The 12,544-nt window shown below is 57.1% G+C and overlaps 1 protein-coding gene across 6 annotated transcripts in view; it reads right to left on the bottom strand.

The window, feature by feature from the left end:
* MYH10 (myosin heavy chain 10) overlaps window positions 1–12,544 on the bottom strand; it is a 118,911-nt gene that overhangs the window by 28,257 nt on the left and 78,110 nt on the right. For all 6 annotated transcript variants that reach the window (XM_047707822.1, XM_047707820.1, XM_047707824.1 and 3 more), the window contains 7 exons: window positions 8,682–8,875; window positions 8,465–8,586; window positions 6,825–6,894; window positions 6,579–6,739; window positions 3,393–3,501; window positions 3,179–3,310; window positions 1,931–2,137 (listed from right to left, as the gene is read on the bottom strand). In XM_047707822.1, the coding sequence (XP_047563778.1) occupies window positions 1,931–2,137; window positions 3,179–3,310; window positions 3,393–3,501; window positions 6,579–6,739; window positions 6,825–6,894; window positions 8,465–8,586; window positions 8,682–8,875 (995 nt within the window). The remainder of the gene's footprint in view (window positions 1–1,930; window positions 2,138–3,178; window positions 3,311–3,392; window positions 3,502–6,578; window positions 6,740–6,824; window positions 6,895–8,464; window positions 8,587–8,681; window positions 8,876–12,544) is intronic.

Below are 12,544 nucleotides of genomic sequence, written 5' to 3'. Positions count from 1 at the left end.
CCATTAATAAATAAATCTACATACTCTGCTTGGAAATCTACATAAGCAGACAGAACAGCAGTAACGGTGGTGATGAGAGTGAGGAGATGGGGAGTGCCATGTTCACAGGTTTTCTATAATAATCGTTTACCGATACTATAATTAGAGAGTTCATCTTAAAAACAAAATCACACCAAGACCAGCTCCACTAGTCTGGCTGCAAAGGGTATAGATCAGAAGCCCCTCAAAGCTGCACAGGTCAGAGAAAGGACAGAAGAGGGACCAATGAGGCCGAGTTATCCCAGGGGCTGTCTGGGGACTGTAGGGCTTAGGGGAGCCTGACTTCTGATACATCTGCTTTCCTCAGATTGAGGAAAAAGGAAAAAAAAAATCACCTATTTTTAGAATGTGTCTGAATGAGTTTACATGTCACAGAAGGAGATAATAAATTCAGACAGCAGTGCCAAAAACAAGAAGTTAAGAGAGTCTGGTAAGGAACGAGACAGAAAGTACTGGAAAGGCAAAACCCAACGCAAACTCTGCTGGTCTACGAGGACGTATTTGTTCCCCTAAAGAGACTAGAAAAATGCAAGCCTGTGGGGGTGCTTGGGGGGCTCAGTCGGTTGAGCATCTCACTCTTAATTTTGGCCCAGATCATGGTCTCAGGGTCGTGAGATCGAGCCCCGGGTCAGGCTCCGTGGTTAGCGTGGAGTCTGCTGGAGGTCCCCTCTCTCCCTCCCACCTGTTCGTTCTCTCCCTCAAATAAATAAATCTTAAAAACAAAAACAAGATGTAAGCACTTCCCGTGAGGGTACTGAAACCTGGAGCGTAAGAAACGAGGCTGAGGACACCGGAGGGGACTTGGGTGCCCTTGTGCCACACGAGTCAAAGGTTATTTCTGAGACGAGCACATGCCCTTAAAGAGGAAAGAAAATCAAAACTGTGGATCATGCCGTAAGAAGTGGCGGTGAACATTCTGGGTCCGTGTGTGCTCGGATACGCAGTCATGAACACGAACTTCTACGTTACAGGAATGTACTTCTACTTGGATCTTACTCTGTGTCTGCTCCTTTGCGAGTTAAGGGCTCACCATGGAAATAAACCTCTTTATTCTGATTATAACCGGCTGGTCCTACTGTGGCTTACCAATTCCTAGCTATTAAATAGCTCCCATCGACTTATGCTTAGCATGAAGCCCCAGAACTTGACTCGCCAGACGAAGGAGCACTTTTTACGGCTCCGGGCTATGGCCCACCCAGCAGGAGGTGTGCTGGGGAGCGGCAGGTCTCCTGCTGGCTTAATGCTGGGGTATTTGCCCAGGGAGTAAGGTGGTACACCTTTTGTGCTTTTGAGAAAGATCTGGATCGCCCACCCGTTGCCAACATCAGCTATGGGGTGAGAAAAAGTTCAAGCAGAGACCTGGAAGGAAGTTCGGTGCGGGACCCAGGAAAGGGTGGTGGCCGTTGGGACACCTGGACACCCAAGAACGTAGTTGGGAGGTGGGGTGTGGGAGACCAGGATGGGGGTGCATCCCGGGGGCTGGCAGGGGAAGAAGGGTCCGCACCGCGTGTCCGGGCGTTCAACCACGGCTGTGATTCACACGAGGACAGCCCGCGTCCCAGAGAGACAGTCTGGGAAGAGCTAAGTGTTTATTCCGATTCCCAGCCGCCTCCTGGGTCAGAGCCCGGCATGGCCCATAAGTAACGATAACACAGGCCAAGCGAGGTCCCAGCGTGCTATAGACCCCGCGATGTGCCTACTCTTGAGTCACTATGTGCGCCATAAGAGGTTACCCCATAAAATCACAGATCTGCACTCGAAGACACTCTATTCCTCGTGCTCTGTGAGGGGCTGGACCTGGGCCTGGGACTCCGGCCGCGATCCCACTCCGCAGCTTCAACTCATCGACCCAGCACACCCACCTGGGAAGCCCAAAATGTAACATATCCACCTGAATATGCGCTTGCATTTTCTTCTTTTCATTCTGGAGGATTTGGTTTCTCTCCTCTTCTTCTTCGACCCTAGATTCCAAGTCGTGGAGAATCTCCTCCAGCTCCTGCTTCTTGGCGGCAAGCCGGGCTCGCATCTCCTCCGCCTCCGCGAAGAGCTCCGTCTCGGCCTGAAGCTGCTCCGTCAGGATGTTCTTCTCCTCCAAGAGCTGCAATCACAAAGAGCGCCCCGCACGGTCGTGTTGCCCCTGGGCCCACAGTAGACAGTCACCAGGACAACGGGGGCCAGAGCTTGACACTGAAGAAACCAAGGGTTAAAAATACGTAACACCGGGCGCCTGGGTGGCTCAGTGGGTTAAGCCGCTGCCTTCAGCTCAGGTCATGATCTCAGGGTCCTGGGATTGAGTCCCGCATCGGGCTCTCTGCTCAGCAGGGAGCCTGCTTCCCTCTCTCTCTCTCTGCCTGCCTACTTGTGGTCTCTCTCTGTCAAATAAATAAATAAAATCTTAAAAAAAAAAAAATACGTAACACCGCTGGCGAAACTCTCAGACAGTCTGTAGCTACAGCCCAACGAGCCAGATGAAAGCGTCTGTGGCTGCTTCTGTGGTCTCAGGCGACCCCGAGTGACACTTACTAAATTCAAGCTATTTCAGAAACTCTTATTCTTCCGTGCAGATAATTGACAAAGGGGAAACGGAAACTTTGATTCAAATGCACTCACGGTGACAACAGGCAGGCAGGTACTGAGGGACAGTCTGGCCTCTGCCGCTTACCTTTCTGGCCCTGACACTACTGTTCTGTGCTGGTCTGCAGAATGCGGCCTGAGGCCCAGCTTTATTGGGGAGATGTAACCACGGGGACAGGACGGCGACTCAGGACCCGTGGTGGCCGCGGGTGGTCTCATTCTCTTTTTTCCCTTGGGGGTCCCTTGCAAGCAGTCCCAGGGAGGGGACGCTGCTGGGAGCCTCAGGGCAGACAGGTATCAGACACCCGTCCCATGGCAAATATGACCAAGAAAGACGAAGGCAAAAATGCAGAGGCCGGCTGACTTCAGCGTCTACAAACCCAACTGTGTGGGGCCACGTATATGCCGCCCCCTTCCCAAATGCCTGTGCTTTGTGGGAGCAGTGAGGACCCGAGCAGGGTCGGAGGCAGGGGCAGGGGACGGCCAGGGCGGGATGGCCGGGGCGGGGGACGGCGGGGGATGGCCGGGGAGGGATGGCCTGGGGCACGGCAGCCACGGCACGTACCTGCTGATGCTTCCTCTCCATCTCCTCCAGCTCGCCCTCCACCTTCGTCTGCCTCTCCTTCACCTTCAGCAGCTCCTCGTCCTTGGCCTGAAGCTCCTCCTCCTGGCGGGTCACCTGCAGGAGCGGCTTCACCTGCAGCAGAAGCGAGCGGTGAGGGCGGCAGGGGCGCGCTTCCGCCGGCCGCCCCAGGCAGGAGTGCACGCGCAGGGCCCACCTTCGTGAAGACGCGCCACCACTGCCAGTGCCGCAGCTTCAGGTAGGCCGCGCAGTTCCGCTGCAGGACCTTCAGGGCACTCAGCTGCTGCTGCTTCTTGGCGAAGGCCCTGCGGAGCCCACGACAGTCAGTGCAGAGAGAGAGCAGAGCGGGGGCGCACGTGGCTCACGGCCCCCTTCACCAATGCTGCCCCAGGCACCCCTCGGCCGCCGGGGCCCATTCACTGGACCCGTGTTTGCACGCGAGTGTGCGCTCCCAGCCACCAGTAAGTCCCTACTTCCCCGGGGTGGTGAGGACGTGGTAAGGACGGGACCGACCTTCCCATCCTCCCCTTGTTGGCGGGTGGTAACCTTCAGGAGCAACTGCTTTTCCTGCACACCCCCCGCCCCCTTTCCCAGGTGATCTCCCTCCTCCTCCCCCGACTCTGCAGCTCCATAGATGGTAGGGCCTAGGTCTGGGTAATGCCTCTCCTTTACAGACAAGGACCCAGTAAGTCAGGACGCAGATGCTTCTGGAACCCTGGTCTCCTCGTCACCAGGTCTGGGATTTCCCATCTTCCCATGCTGCCTTATCAGGCTGTGGGACCTGAGATCCCCTTGTTGAACTGTCTGGACTCCAGCATTTTCAATTTCTCACTGGCCTTGGGGAACAGAGCTGTTTCTGAAGCCCCCCGCCCCTCACCAAAACAACCCCCAAGGGCCCAGCCAAGTTCGCTGGGCTGCCCCTCCTCCTAGGAGGCCACTAGTTTGTCTATGCACGATGGCACTTCCAGGGAACACAGGCTCCCCACGTCCTGCCCCTCGCTCCCTCCCTGTCTGGCTCTGTCCCACCACCTCGGGAACCTGGGTTCCCGACACCGCTGGCGGGATTCTAGACTTGAGCTGTCCCCTCTCCAGGTCTGGTTTGCCCCTGTGGGACCACATACTACTTAAAACATTCGGATCCCTTGGGTTTTGGGGCATTGGGGTGCCCTGCGGCCTCCTTCACCCTCTGTTGCAGCGAACACGACCCAGGAGCTCTGTGGTCCCAGACTCCAAACCCTCGAGCGACATACTCAGGGCCCCTCAGAGTATGGCTGCCGGCAAGGAACTAACACCTCTAGGCCTGTGATGGTTCCTCTCACGACCTTCCCATAACTCTTCGCAAGACTGGCGACAAGGTTCTCCCGTGAAGAGAAGCGCTTGGCGGAAATGGAGAAGATGATAAGAACTGTTTACAATCATCCTTTCACCGCAGCAATGACCAGTATGCACTGCAGTCATGGAGGACAGTCTTCGGAACGGAAGGTTCCAGGTCTAGGGCACAAACGGCGACTTTTCACCCTTCTGCTGCCCGAGGGTCACGTGTCCTCGCAGGAGTCGCAGAACTTCTGCGTCGCCGACTTGCTGGTCAGAATGTCCTCCAGCCTGCCGCTCGGCTCCCTACACAGCCTTCGTCCATCTCACGGGAGCCCACCAGCCGGGCAAGTTTGGGTGAGCCTGAATCACAGTAGTTTCTGCTATAAGAACAATAGTTTGAAAGTATGTTTTTTGGGACTACAGAGTAGCTTCTGCCTTCCAGTTCTCCAAGAACACCGTCAGCGTCCTCCTTGCTGACAACCGCTGCCCGGTGGCATCCGTGTGTCTCCGGGAGGAAACGGTCAGGCCAGACCAAGAACATGCCAGTCCCTCATCCGAACGAGGCAGCTGGATTTCCTTCCCCGCAACCCTCACCTGAACCCGAACGCTGGCCGGGAAAGGGTGCCACCCCGCTCTGTTCACAGCGGGGTTCGGTGACCCGCGTCTGGTGCTCAAGTGTCAAAGCCACCTGTCTCTTCCCGCATCTCCTGGTGGCTCCCCCACACCTCGACCTCAAGTTCATGGACTCCCGGCACATGCCTGTCTCTCTGCCTACTGTCAGCACGATGCTGTGGCTTCCCCGCTCTCCGCTGGCTCTTCTGAGGAGACGCCTTCATTCACTGCCGGACCCGAACCTGAGGTCCAGCCCAGCACACACTTCGTGGGACCGACGGGCTGCAGGCACCGAGCCGCCCCTTCTGCAGTAGTCACACAGGTGCGCCTGTTCTGAGTCCATGAGATGAGATCTCTGGTTCCGATCACCGATCTCCACGTGAATCTCACAGGGCTTAGATTTCAGTGAAAAGGCCGCACACGCTTTCACCACTTACGTAGTTCATTCCCCGTGCTTCGGACAGTTCCGTGTTTCTGGTTGCTGTCAAAGTGCTACCTGGAGGCAGCCGGCTGTGCCCCCTTCACGTCCCCGCAGGCACCCATGGGCCGTGGCTCTGCTGACAGTTACCATGCAGTCTCCCAAGGCTTTTGCTCCTCCTTGCCCACGTGTCCTGGCGTGATCACTGAAAACGTCACATTCTTCTTGGGGTTTCCACGCCTCCTCCTTAGTTGGGGTCCCCTTCTGTGTGGGCACAGACTCACAATCCCGTATCCACCTCGTGGGGCAGAAACCCCTCCCGGCACCGTCGGGCAGGCCAAGCCCCGCGCTGCGGACCAAAGCCTCTGGGCAGACGCCGCCAGCCACAGGGCCCCAGAGAGCAGACCGTACCTCCTTCCCCAGCCCTGGCCCCCTGTGGGAGGAGGTGAGGAAAAGCCCATCACCAGGTCTAGGCCCTTCTGATCAGATCTCGAGTCCAGCAACCACTCTCGGTCTCCATTACCTTCCTCGGGCCAGGGAGGGCCGTCTTCCCGGCATCACCCCAGAGCTGCCCACGCAGCCCGCCCGATGGCCCCACTCTAGTCCGTTCTGCCAGCTGGGTGACCCGGAAATCCCGGCTTACCCAGCCATGCTCCCCACACTTCTGCCCCACTGGGCCACAGCACCTGCTCACAGGATGGCGACATGTTCCAGACTGCACCGCGCTCCCATCACTGGAAGGCTGCTCTGCCCCCACCCCCATCACAGGGCCAGCACCTTCGTGTCCTGTGGGTCTCACAGCCTCAGAGCAACCTTCACCGAGAACCCGTGCTGAAGTGAACACCCGAGCCCTTGATCTTCTGCCTCGGCCCCTTGTTTCTTTCCTCAGGGCAACGTGTCCTCGGATGGGACATCCAGGCACGCACCTGGACACCCCTGCTGCGAGGACACGATTCCCACAGGACGGGGACCTCGTGTCCCACAGCGCTCGGCAGGAGCACGTGCTCGAGGAGCATCTCGTTCGTGACCCCCACTTACTTCCTGGCCAGGTAGCCACGGCAGACGGCCTGGAAGAAAATAATGATGTCGGTAATTTTCAGGTCCCTTTCTTCCTCCAAGTGGGCCAAAACGCCAGCTCTGAAAAATATCTTGCTCTGTCCGATTCTGTACAAGTTTGGGTCCAGTTCTAAAGCCCGGATCTGGAAAGAGAAAGAGACCGTTTACTCCTGGCCACGGGATAGTCTGTCGGCGGTCTGCAGAGCAGACAGGCCCCGAAAAGCTTACCATCCGCTCACACGCCTGTTTGCCGTCCATGAAACCCTTAGGGATCGCATTGGGAGTGAGGATCTCGTACCTGTAGGAAAACCAGCCCAAAAGTCTCCTGTAAGAATCTGTGGGAACGTCCCCCTACTAACCGTGAGTTCGGGTTCTCTAAGAGGCGAGGATGGGATGGGTCATCATGTCACGTAAGAGTCAGGACGGGACAGGCTCCTGATCCCAGAGGATGGGGTGAGGGCCTGAGACTTTCTGCAGGTCTGGCTTCTCTTTCTTACAACAGGAGGCAAACTGGTGTCCTGGTGGCTCCCCTGCGCCTCGACCTCAAGGACAAACACCGGGTTCCAGAAGGTGTGGCAGAGTCAAGGCATGGTGTTTGAAAAAGAATCTTACTTGTCATTTTCCCCCAGATATTCACAGGCCTTTTAAAACACGAGGAGAACGTGGCCCCGTGTCATGTGTGGGCGTTTACTATGGAACAGAGTAACGCCTGGAGGCCTCTACTTCCAACAGCAGGAGGAAGCAGGGAGACGGTCAGCATAGCACTGGTCCGCGCGTGCGTGTGCTCGCTGGGGTGTACATATAAGATCTGGGCACTCAGGTGGGTTGTACCGCAAGAAAAAACACATTTTAGCAAAAAAAAAAAAAAAAAAACACAAAAAAACAAAAACAGTGTTTAAAGCATAGTATGATACAGGCATGATACATTCCTGGCTGTATCACTCGGCTTTGTATTCTGGATGCTAATTAAAGTGCTTTTTCTCCTATCAACACAAAGTGAAATTCTACCGTGTTTATCAGACAGCGGGGCCATGGTTAAGGCCTCCCGAAACCCCTAAAGAAGGGAATCGTTTCTCAGAGGGGTTCCATCCGAATGGTGTCAGAAAGCACCTTTCCTTGACCTGCGGACTTGTTTCTAAGATGGAACAGCCAATGCCGTCAGAATTGAAAATCTGATTTCCAGGGGAAAAAATGGAAAAAAGCAAATGGCACAAATGCCTAAGGATACATAAATTACACAATACATATAAAAAAATCAATTTCTCCTGTTTTCATTCATTTCTATTGCAACCACTTTTGCTGATCTTCTGCCTTTTTCCCTTCATCCTTTTCTAATCTATCTGATTCCCCTCCCCACCCCGCGTTAGTAAAAGGATGGCCAGCGTCCACCTGGGCACGCACACGGTGGAAAACGTACATACATGTTTGCACACGAACACACCTACATCCCCAAATGTCTTCAAAGTCACTCCTGAATGACTTTTATTGACTTCTGACTTGAGTTTTTAAATCTTTCTGAAGGAACACACACGTTACTCCTATTCTTAAAAAATCGGAGAGAAAATAATCACACGTAAATCCCAAGTGGGCCTGGGTGCGTGGCCGGCTCGGAGGTCCAGCTCCCACCGCCAGGAGCTCCCCTGCCACACACCCTCAGCGGCCTCTGTACAAAGATGGCGCCTGACAGTCTTGGCCACCGACACGGTCATAGTGACAATAATGATAATCATCATCATCCCTTTCCTACGCGAAAAGGCAACCGGAACTATCCGGAAGCGAGGAAACAGTCTTCCCCGTCAGCTCCCTGTTCGGAGGTTATCAGGAGCAGCTCTGAAAACACCCAGGAACAAGGTCAAAGTCGGCGGTACCTCTGCCGGAACTCCTGGAAGACGATCCGGTTGGGGAAGCCCTGGCGGCAGATCCGGATCCCCTCCAGGACCCCGTTGCAGCGAAGCTGGTCCAGCACCAGGTGTGGGTCCAGTTTTCCAGCCTGACAACCAAGCAAACAACAGTCGGACCCCTGAGTCGCCGTGGCTCGACCTGGGTCAGCTGGAAAGAGCCGCAGGTGCCCGGTGGGACACGCACCCGCTTCTCGTGATTCGGGATGATGCAGCGCACGAAGTTGGGGTTCGTGTTCCGCAGCGTCGCCATCAGCTTGGCAAGAGACTCCTTGTACAGCTGCCCGACGGTCCGGAACATGCCCTTCTTGGTTTTGTAGGCAGAGCCGAAGGCCGTCTCCGTCATGCCTGTCACCTGGTCCAGACCCACGATGCGGTCCACTGGGGGGAATAAGAAAGGGACGGGAAGTAAGGCCCCCGGGACTCTCTGGCGGGGGCAGGAGACACAGCGATAGTGCGGCAGCACAAGCTTTGTGGGGCGGATGAGAGGAGGTGCCGCAGGGAGGTGAGGCAGTCAGCGAAGACACCGCACAAGCCGTGGGACCCACAGCCACACGCCCCCATGACAGGGTACTGGGCACTCCGAACCCCCCGCCAGCAGAGGCCTCCCGCTGTGCTGTGCTCACAGACGCACGGGCTCTGGGAACGGCCTGCCTGTGTTGCGTACCAGCGCGCGGGAACGGCGGGGTCGCCACGGGCATTACTGATACACAAAGGGACACGGGGACAGGTCTCAGGGTGGGAAGCGGCCTGCGTACACACGCGCCTGCACCGAGCAGAGCCCCTTAAGGAAGAGGCTCCGGTGGGTGGTGGGGGCCAGGGGGAGGGACCAGGGTCCTCTCTCCTCTGTCACCAGACTTTCATTCTAATCACTCAGGTTTCAGGAACAAAGGCAGGAAAGACTGGAGGAGGGACAGGTGCGCACCAGCTCCGTCCTCTAGGCAGGACGGATGCTCACTGCGGATGACCTCCTGGCGGTGGTGAGACCGCTCGGGACACCTCGCTCTGGGGGCAGCGTGGACGTGGCCCGGGACCCACTCGGCCCTGACCCTTCCGAGTGGGACCACGCGCACAGCTGCCTCGTGGGGCATTGCGTGCGGAACGTGCACTCGCTTAAAACAGCCATGAAGGACAGGAAAAGCACGCAAGTATCTGTTCAATGCTCCATGTTGATGCCCGGCCAGTCCTAACAGCCACCTCCGTGTGTGCGGTTTGTCCCCTGGACAGGCAGCACGTAGGGATCCAGCCCTGGGGAAGAACTTTGTGAGCAAAACCTTGCTTGTGTCTCCACTCCCAGCGAGGCTCTCAGAGAACAGGACACCCCAACCCTGGAGGGAGGTCCCCGAGCCCATGGGGCAGGCCTTCAATGCAAGCCGGGGACACAATGGGCTTCGCCTCCAGCCCCATGCACACACCCTGTCCTACAACGCTGTCGAAGCAGAGCCACCGGACTTGGGTGGGGGGGTTAAGGCTCCTCCTGCCTGTGCCCCCAAGGCAGGCCACCATCTACCTCAGAGGCTGCCATTTGCCGTTCCTTCCTGTGCCTCCAACCTGTCACTCCTCACTTGTTCCGGCAGAAGACAGCCCAGCCCCACCCCTGCACGCGCCACCAGACCACGAACTTCCCTTGTCCTTGGGTCTGCCCACTTCTCGGTCTCCTCCGTGCCAAGCTTCCTTCCAGAAAAGTTCACACACTTGGTACTCCTCATGCCCTCCACAAGTTCCCGCTCCCTGGGCACCTGACTGGCTTCCAGTCCGCCCTCCTCCCCCAGCCTGATGCCACGCAGGCAAGGACAGGCCCATGGCCAGCAGCAGACAGCACCCAGTGCTGGCCTGACCTGGGTGCGTCTGCTTGTGGGGCCAGCCTCTCTCCACCCCTGGCTTCTCCTCTGGACCCCCAAACTCCGCCAGGCCCTGAAACCCTTCTGCGGTAAGGCAGCCACGACGAGAGGCACATGCTACTTGCCCTGCTTTTCTCAAGGTACATTCTTGTCCGGGGGCCTCTCCTTTGCGACTTGAACCAGCTTTACCTGACGACCCAAGCACCAGAGCGCCTCTGCCTTTGCACATTCCTAAGTGCCCAGCGTGACGTCTGCATCTGGTCTATCGCGTGTGTTGGTGAATCAACACAGCAAATGCTGAATACAGTGACAATTACCGACAGCAAGAACCTCATGGAGAGAAAAGATGCTGTGAAAGAGACGGGGTCAGAGATCTCTCCGGAGAAGCTCTATTTACTGCCCAACGGGGAAGAATGAGCCCGTGTAGAGAAGATCGTTCCAGGCGGTGGAAACAGCATGGAAAGAGCAAGGGCAGGACTGACAGCAGCCCGTGCCAAGGATGCACGACACTCAGGGAGGCGTGGGGCACCCAGGCCGGCTGCAGGGCACAGGACCGGTTGGGGAGGGATCACCGGAGACGGGACACTGTGCCAGTCCAGGCTCCGAGTGAGATGAGGGGAGCGGAAGCAGCGATCGCACAGGAGAGGGAGAGAGGAGATGCAAGACATCTCTCCGTGGGAGGACTGACTCGCTCTGATGATTAAGCTGACGTGGAAAATACGACAGACGCGTCAAGAATAAGTCCCAGGGTGCTGGCTTGAGCGGCAGAGTGGCTGGGGGTGCCGCTGCCAGATGGGGGAGAAGTGATTTTTATGAGCAGGAAGAGAGACTCCAAACCCTCTACATTTGGAGCACGTAACACACAACATTCTAGCCTGTTGCTAAGAAGAAAGGACTGCACTAGGAAGGCAGATGTGGGAGCTGCCGACTCGGAGAGCAGTCACCGGACCAGATGGGCCAGCTCAGGGTGAATGGCGAGGGACAGAGGCCTGGGACCAAGCTGGGGACAGAGGAAGAGCCAGACGGGAGAAGGGGGGAGAAGGAGCGGGAAGAAGGATGGGCAGGAGGTCAAAGTCCTACAGTGGAGAGCCTGTTCTCTGCCTCCCCGTCCACCTGGGTCTGCCTCCTGTGCCTCCCCCGGAAGGGGTATAGAGGCCAGAGACTGGGAAGAGTGCCTTGACTGCCCTACACCAGCCACTTGCCAAAACTGGTCAAGCCAAGCCCCCAAATGTCTTCCATCCGTCCCTCGGTTCCATGGCCCTCGTGTGGGCTCTCAGCCGTCCCCCACGTTCCTCCCCTGCAGTGCCGTCCAACCTGCTCCTTCCTCCTCTCCCTGAGCCACCATGCTTTCCTTCCAAGGACACCTCTGGTTCCAGGGTCATGAGTAACAGGTCTTTCTGGGAGACCCAACGGAACAGGTTCTTTATTCCCATACTCCAGACCCTTCCACATCTCCCGCAGCTTGTAGGGCGTGGTCCACATCCCCTGGTCTGGAATGCAGCCGGCGATGCAGAGCTTGGTCCTGAGCCAGGGACCCCTGCCCTCATGAGCTGCTCCAAGTCTCAGTCGCTTCCTGGGTAAATGGAGCCACCGTGACTGAGCTCAGACAGATGTGAGGTGCCTGGAGAATGTTCTAGAACTCCATGAAGGGACCCCTGGCCACTCTGCCCTCCCCGGGCAGTTCCATCTACAAACTGGGTGCATTTTCTCAGACACCAGACCCTCAGGTCTCATCCTTTTCTCTCTGCTCTGAACACCCGCCCCTCTTTCCAGCCATCCTGGCAAACATGTGTTGGCTTTTAAATCCCTATTCCGTGACCCAGCTACCTCTTTTGAGGCCCCCGTGTCCACCCGGCGTCCAGACTCGGGGGGCCCCTCCCTCCTCTGGGCTTCAGATTGCCAAGGCCAGATCCCGGGACAATGCCCCCTGCACTGTGTGTTCCCGATGCCTGGGGGTCCCCTGGGGACAGCTCTCCGGCACCGGGCACGTGCACACAGGCCCCTAAGAGCCGCGGCCTGTGGTCTCTGGACTCCTCCAACCACCAGCTCAGACCATGTCTTCTGCTTTCCGACCTTGGCCTCCACGTGGTGCCTGGCATGCAGGAGCCATGTGATAACCTCCCCTCGGTGAGGTCACCCACGAGAACGAGTTACCCCCAAGGCCAAGAAGGAGGGGTGCTGTGTGAGGGAGGTCCTTCCCCATGCTGTT

The sequence above is a fragment of the Lutra lutra genome, chromosome 16 (genome assembly GCF_902655055.1).
Source record: "Lutra lutra chromosome 16, mLutLut1.2, whole genome shotgun sequence".
NCBI classification, from domain to species: Eukaryota; Metazoa; Chordata; class Mammalia; order Carnivora; family Mustelidae; genus Lutra; species Lutra lutra.
The sequence above is the reverse complement of the archived record's forward strand: the minus strand, read 5'-3'. Positions and strand labels throughout refer to the sequence as shown.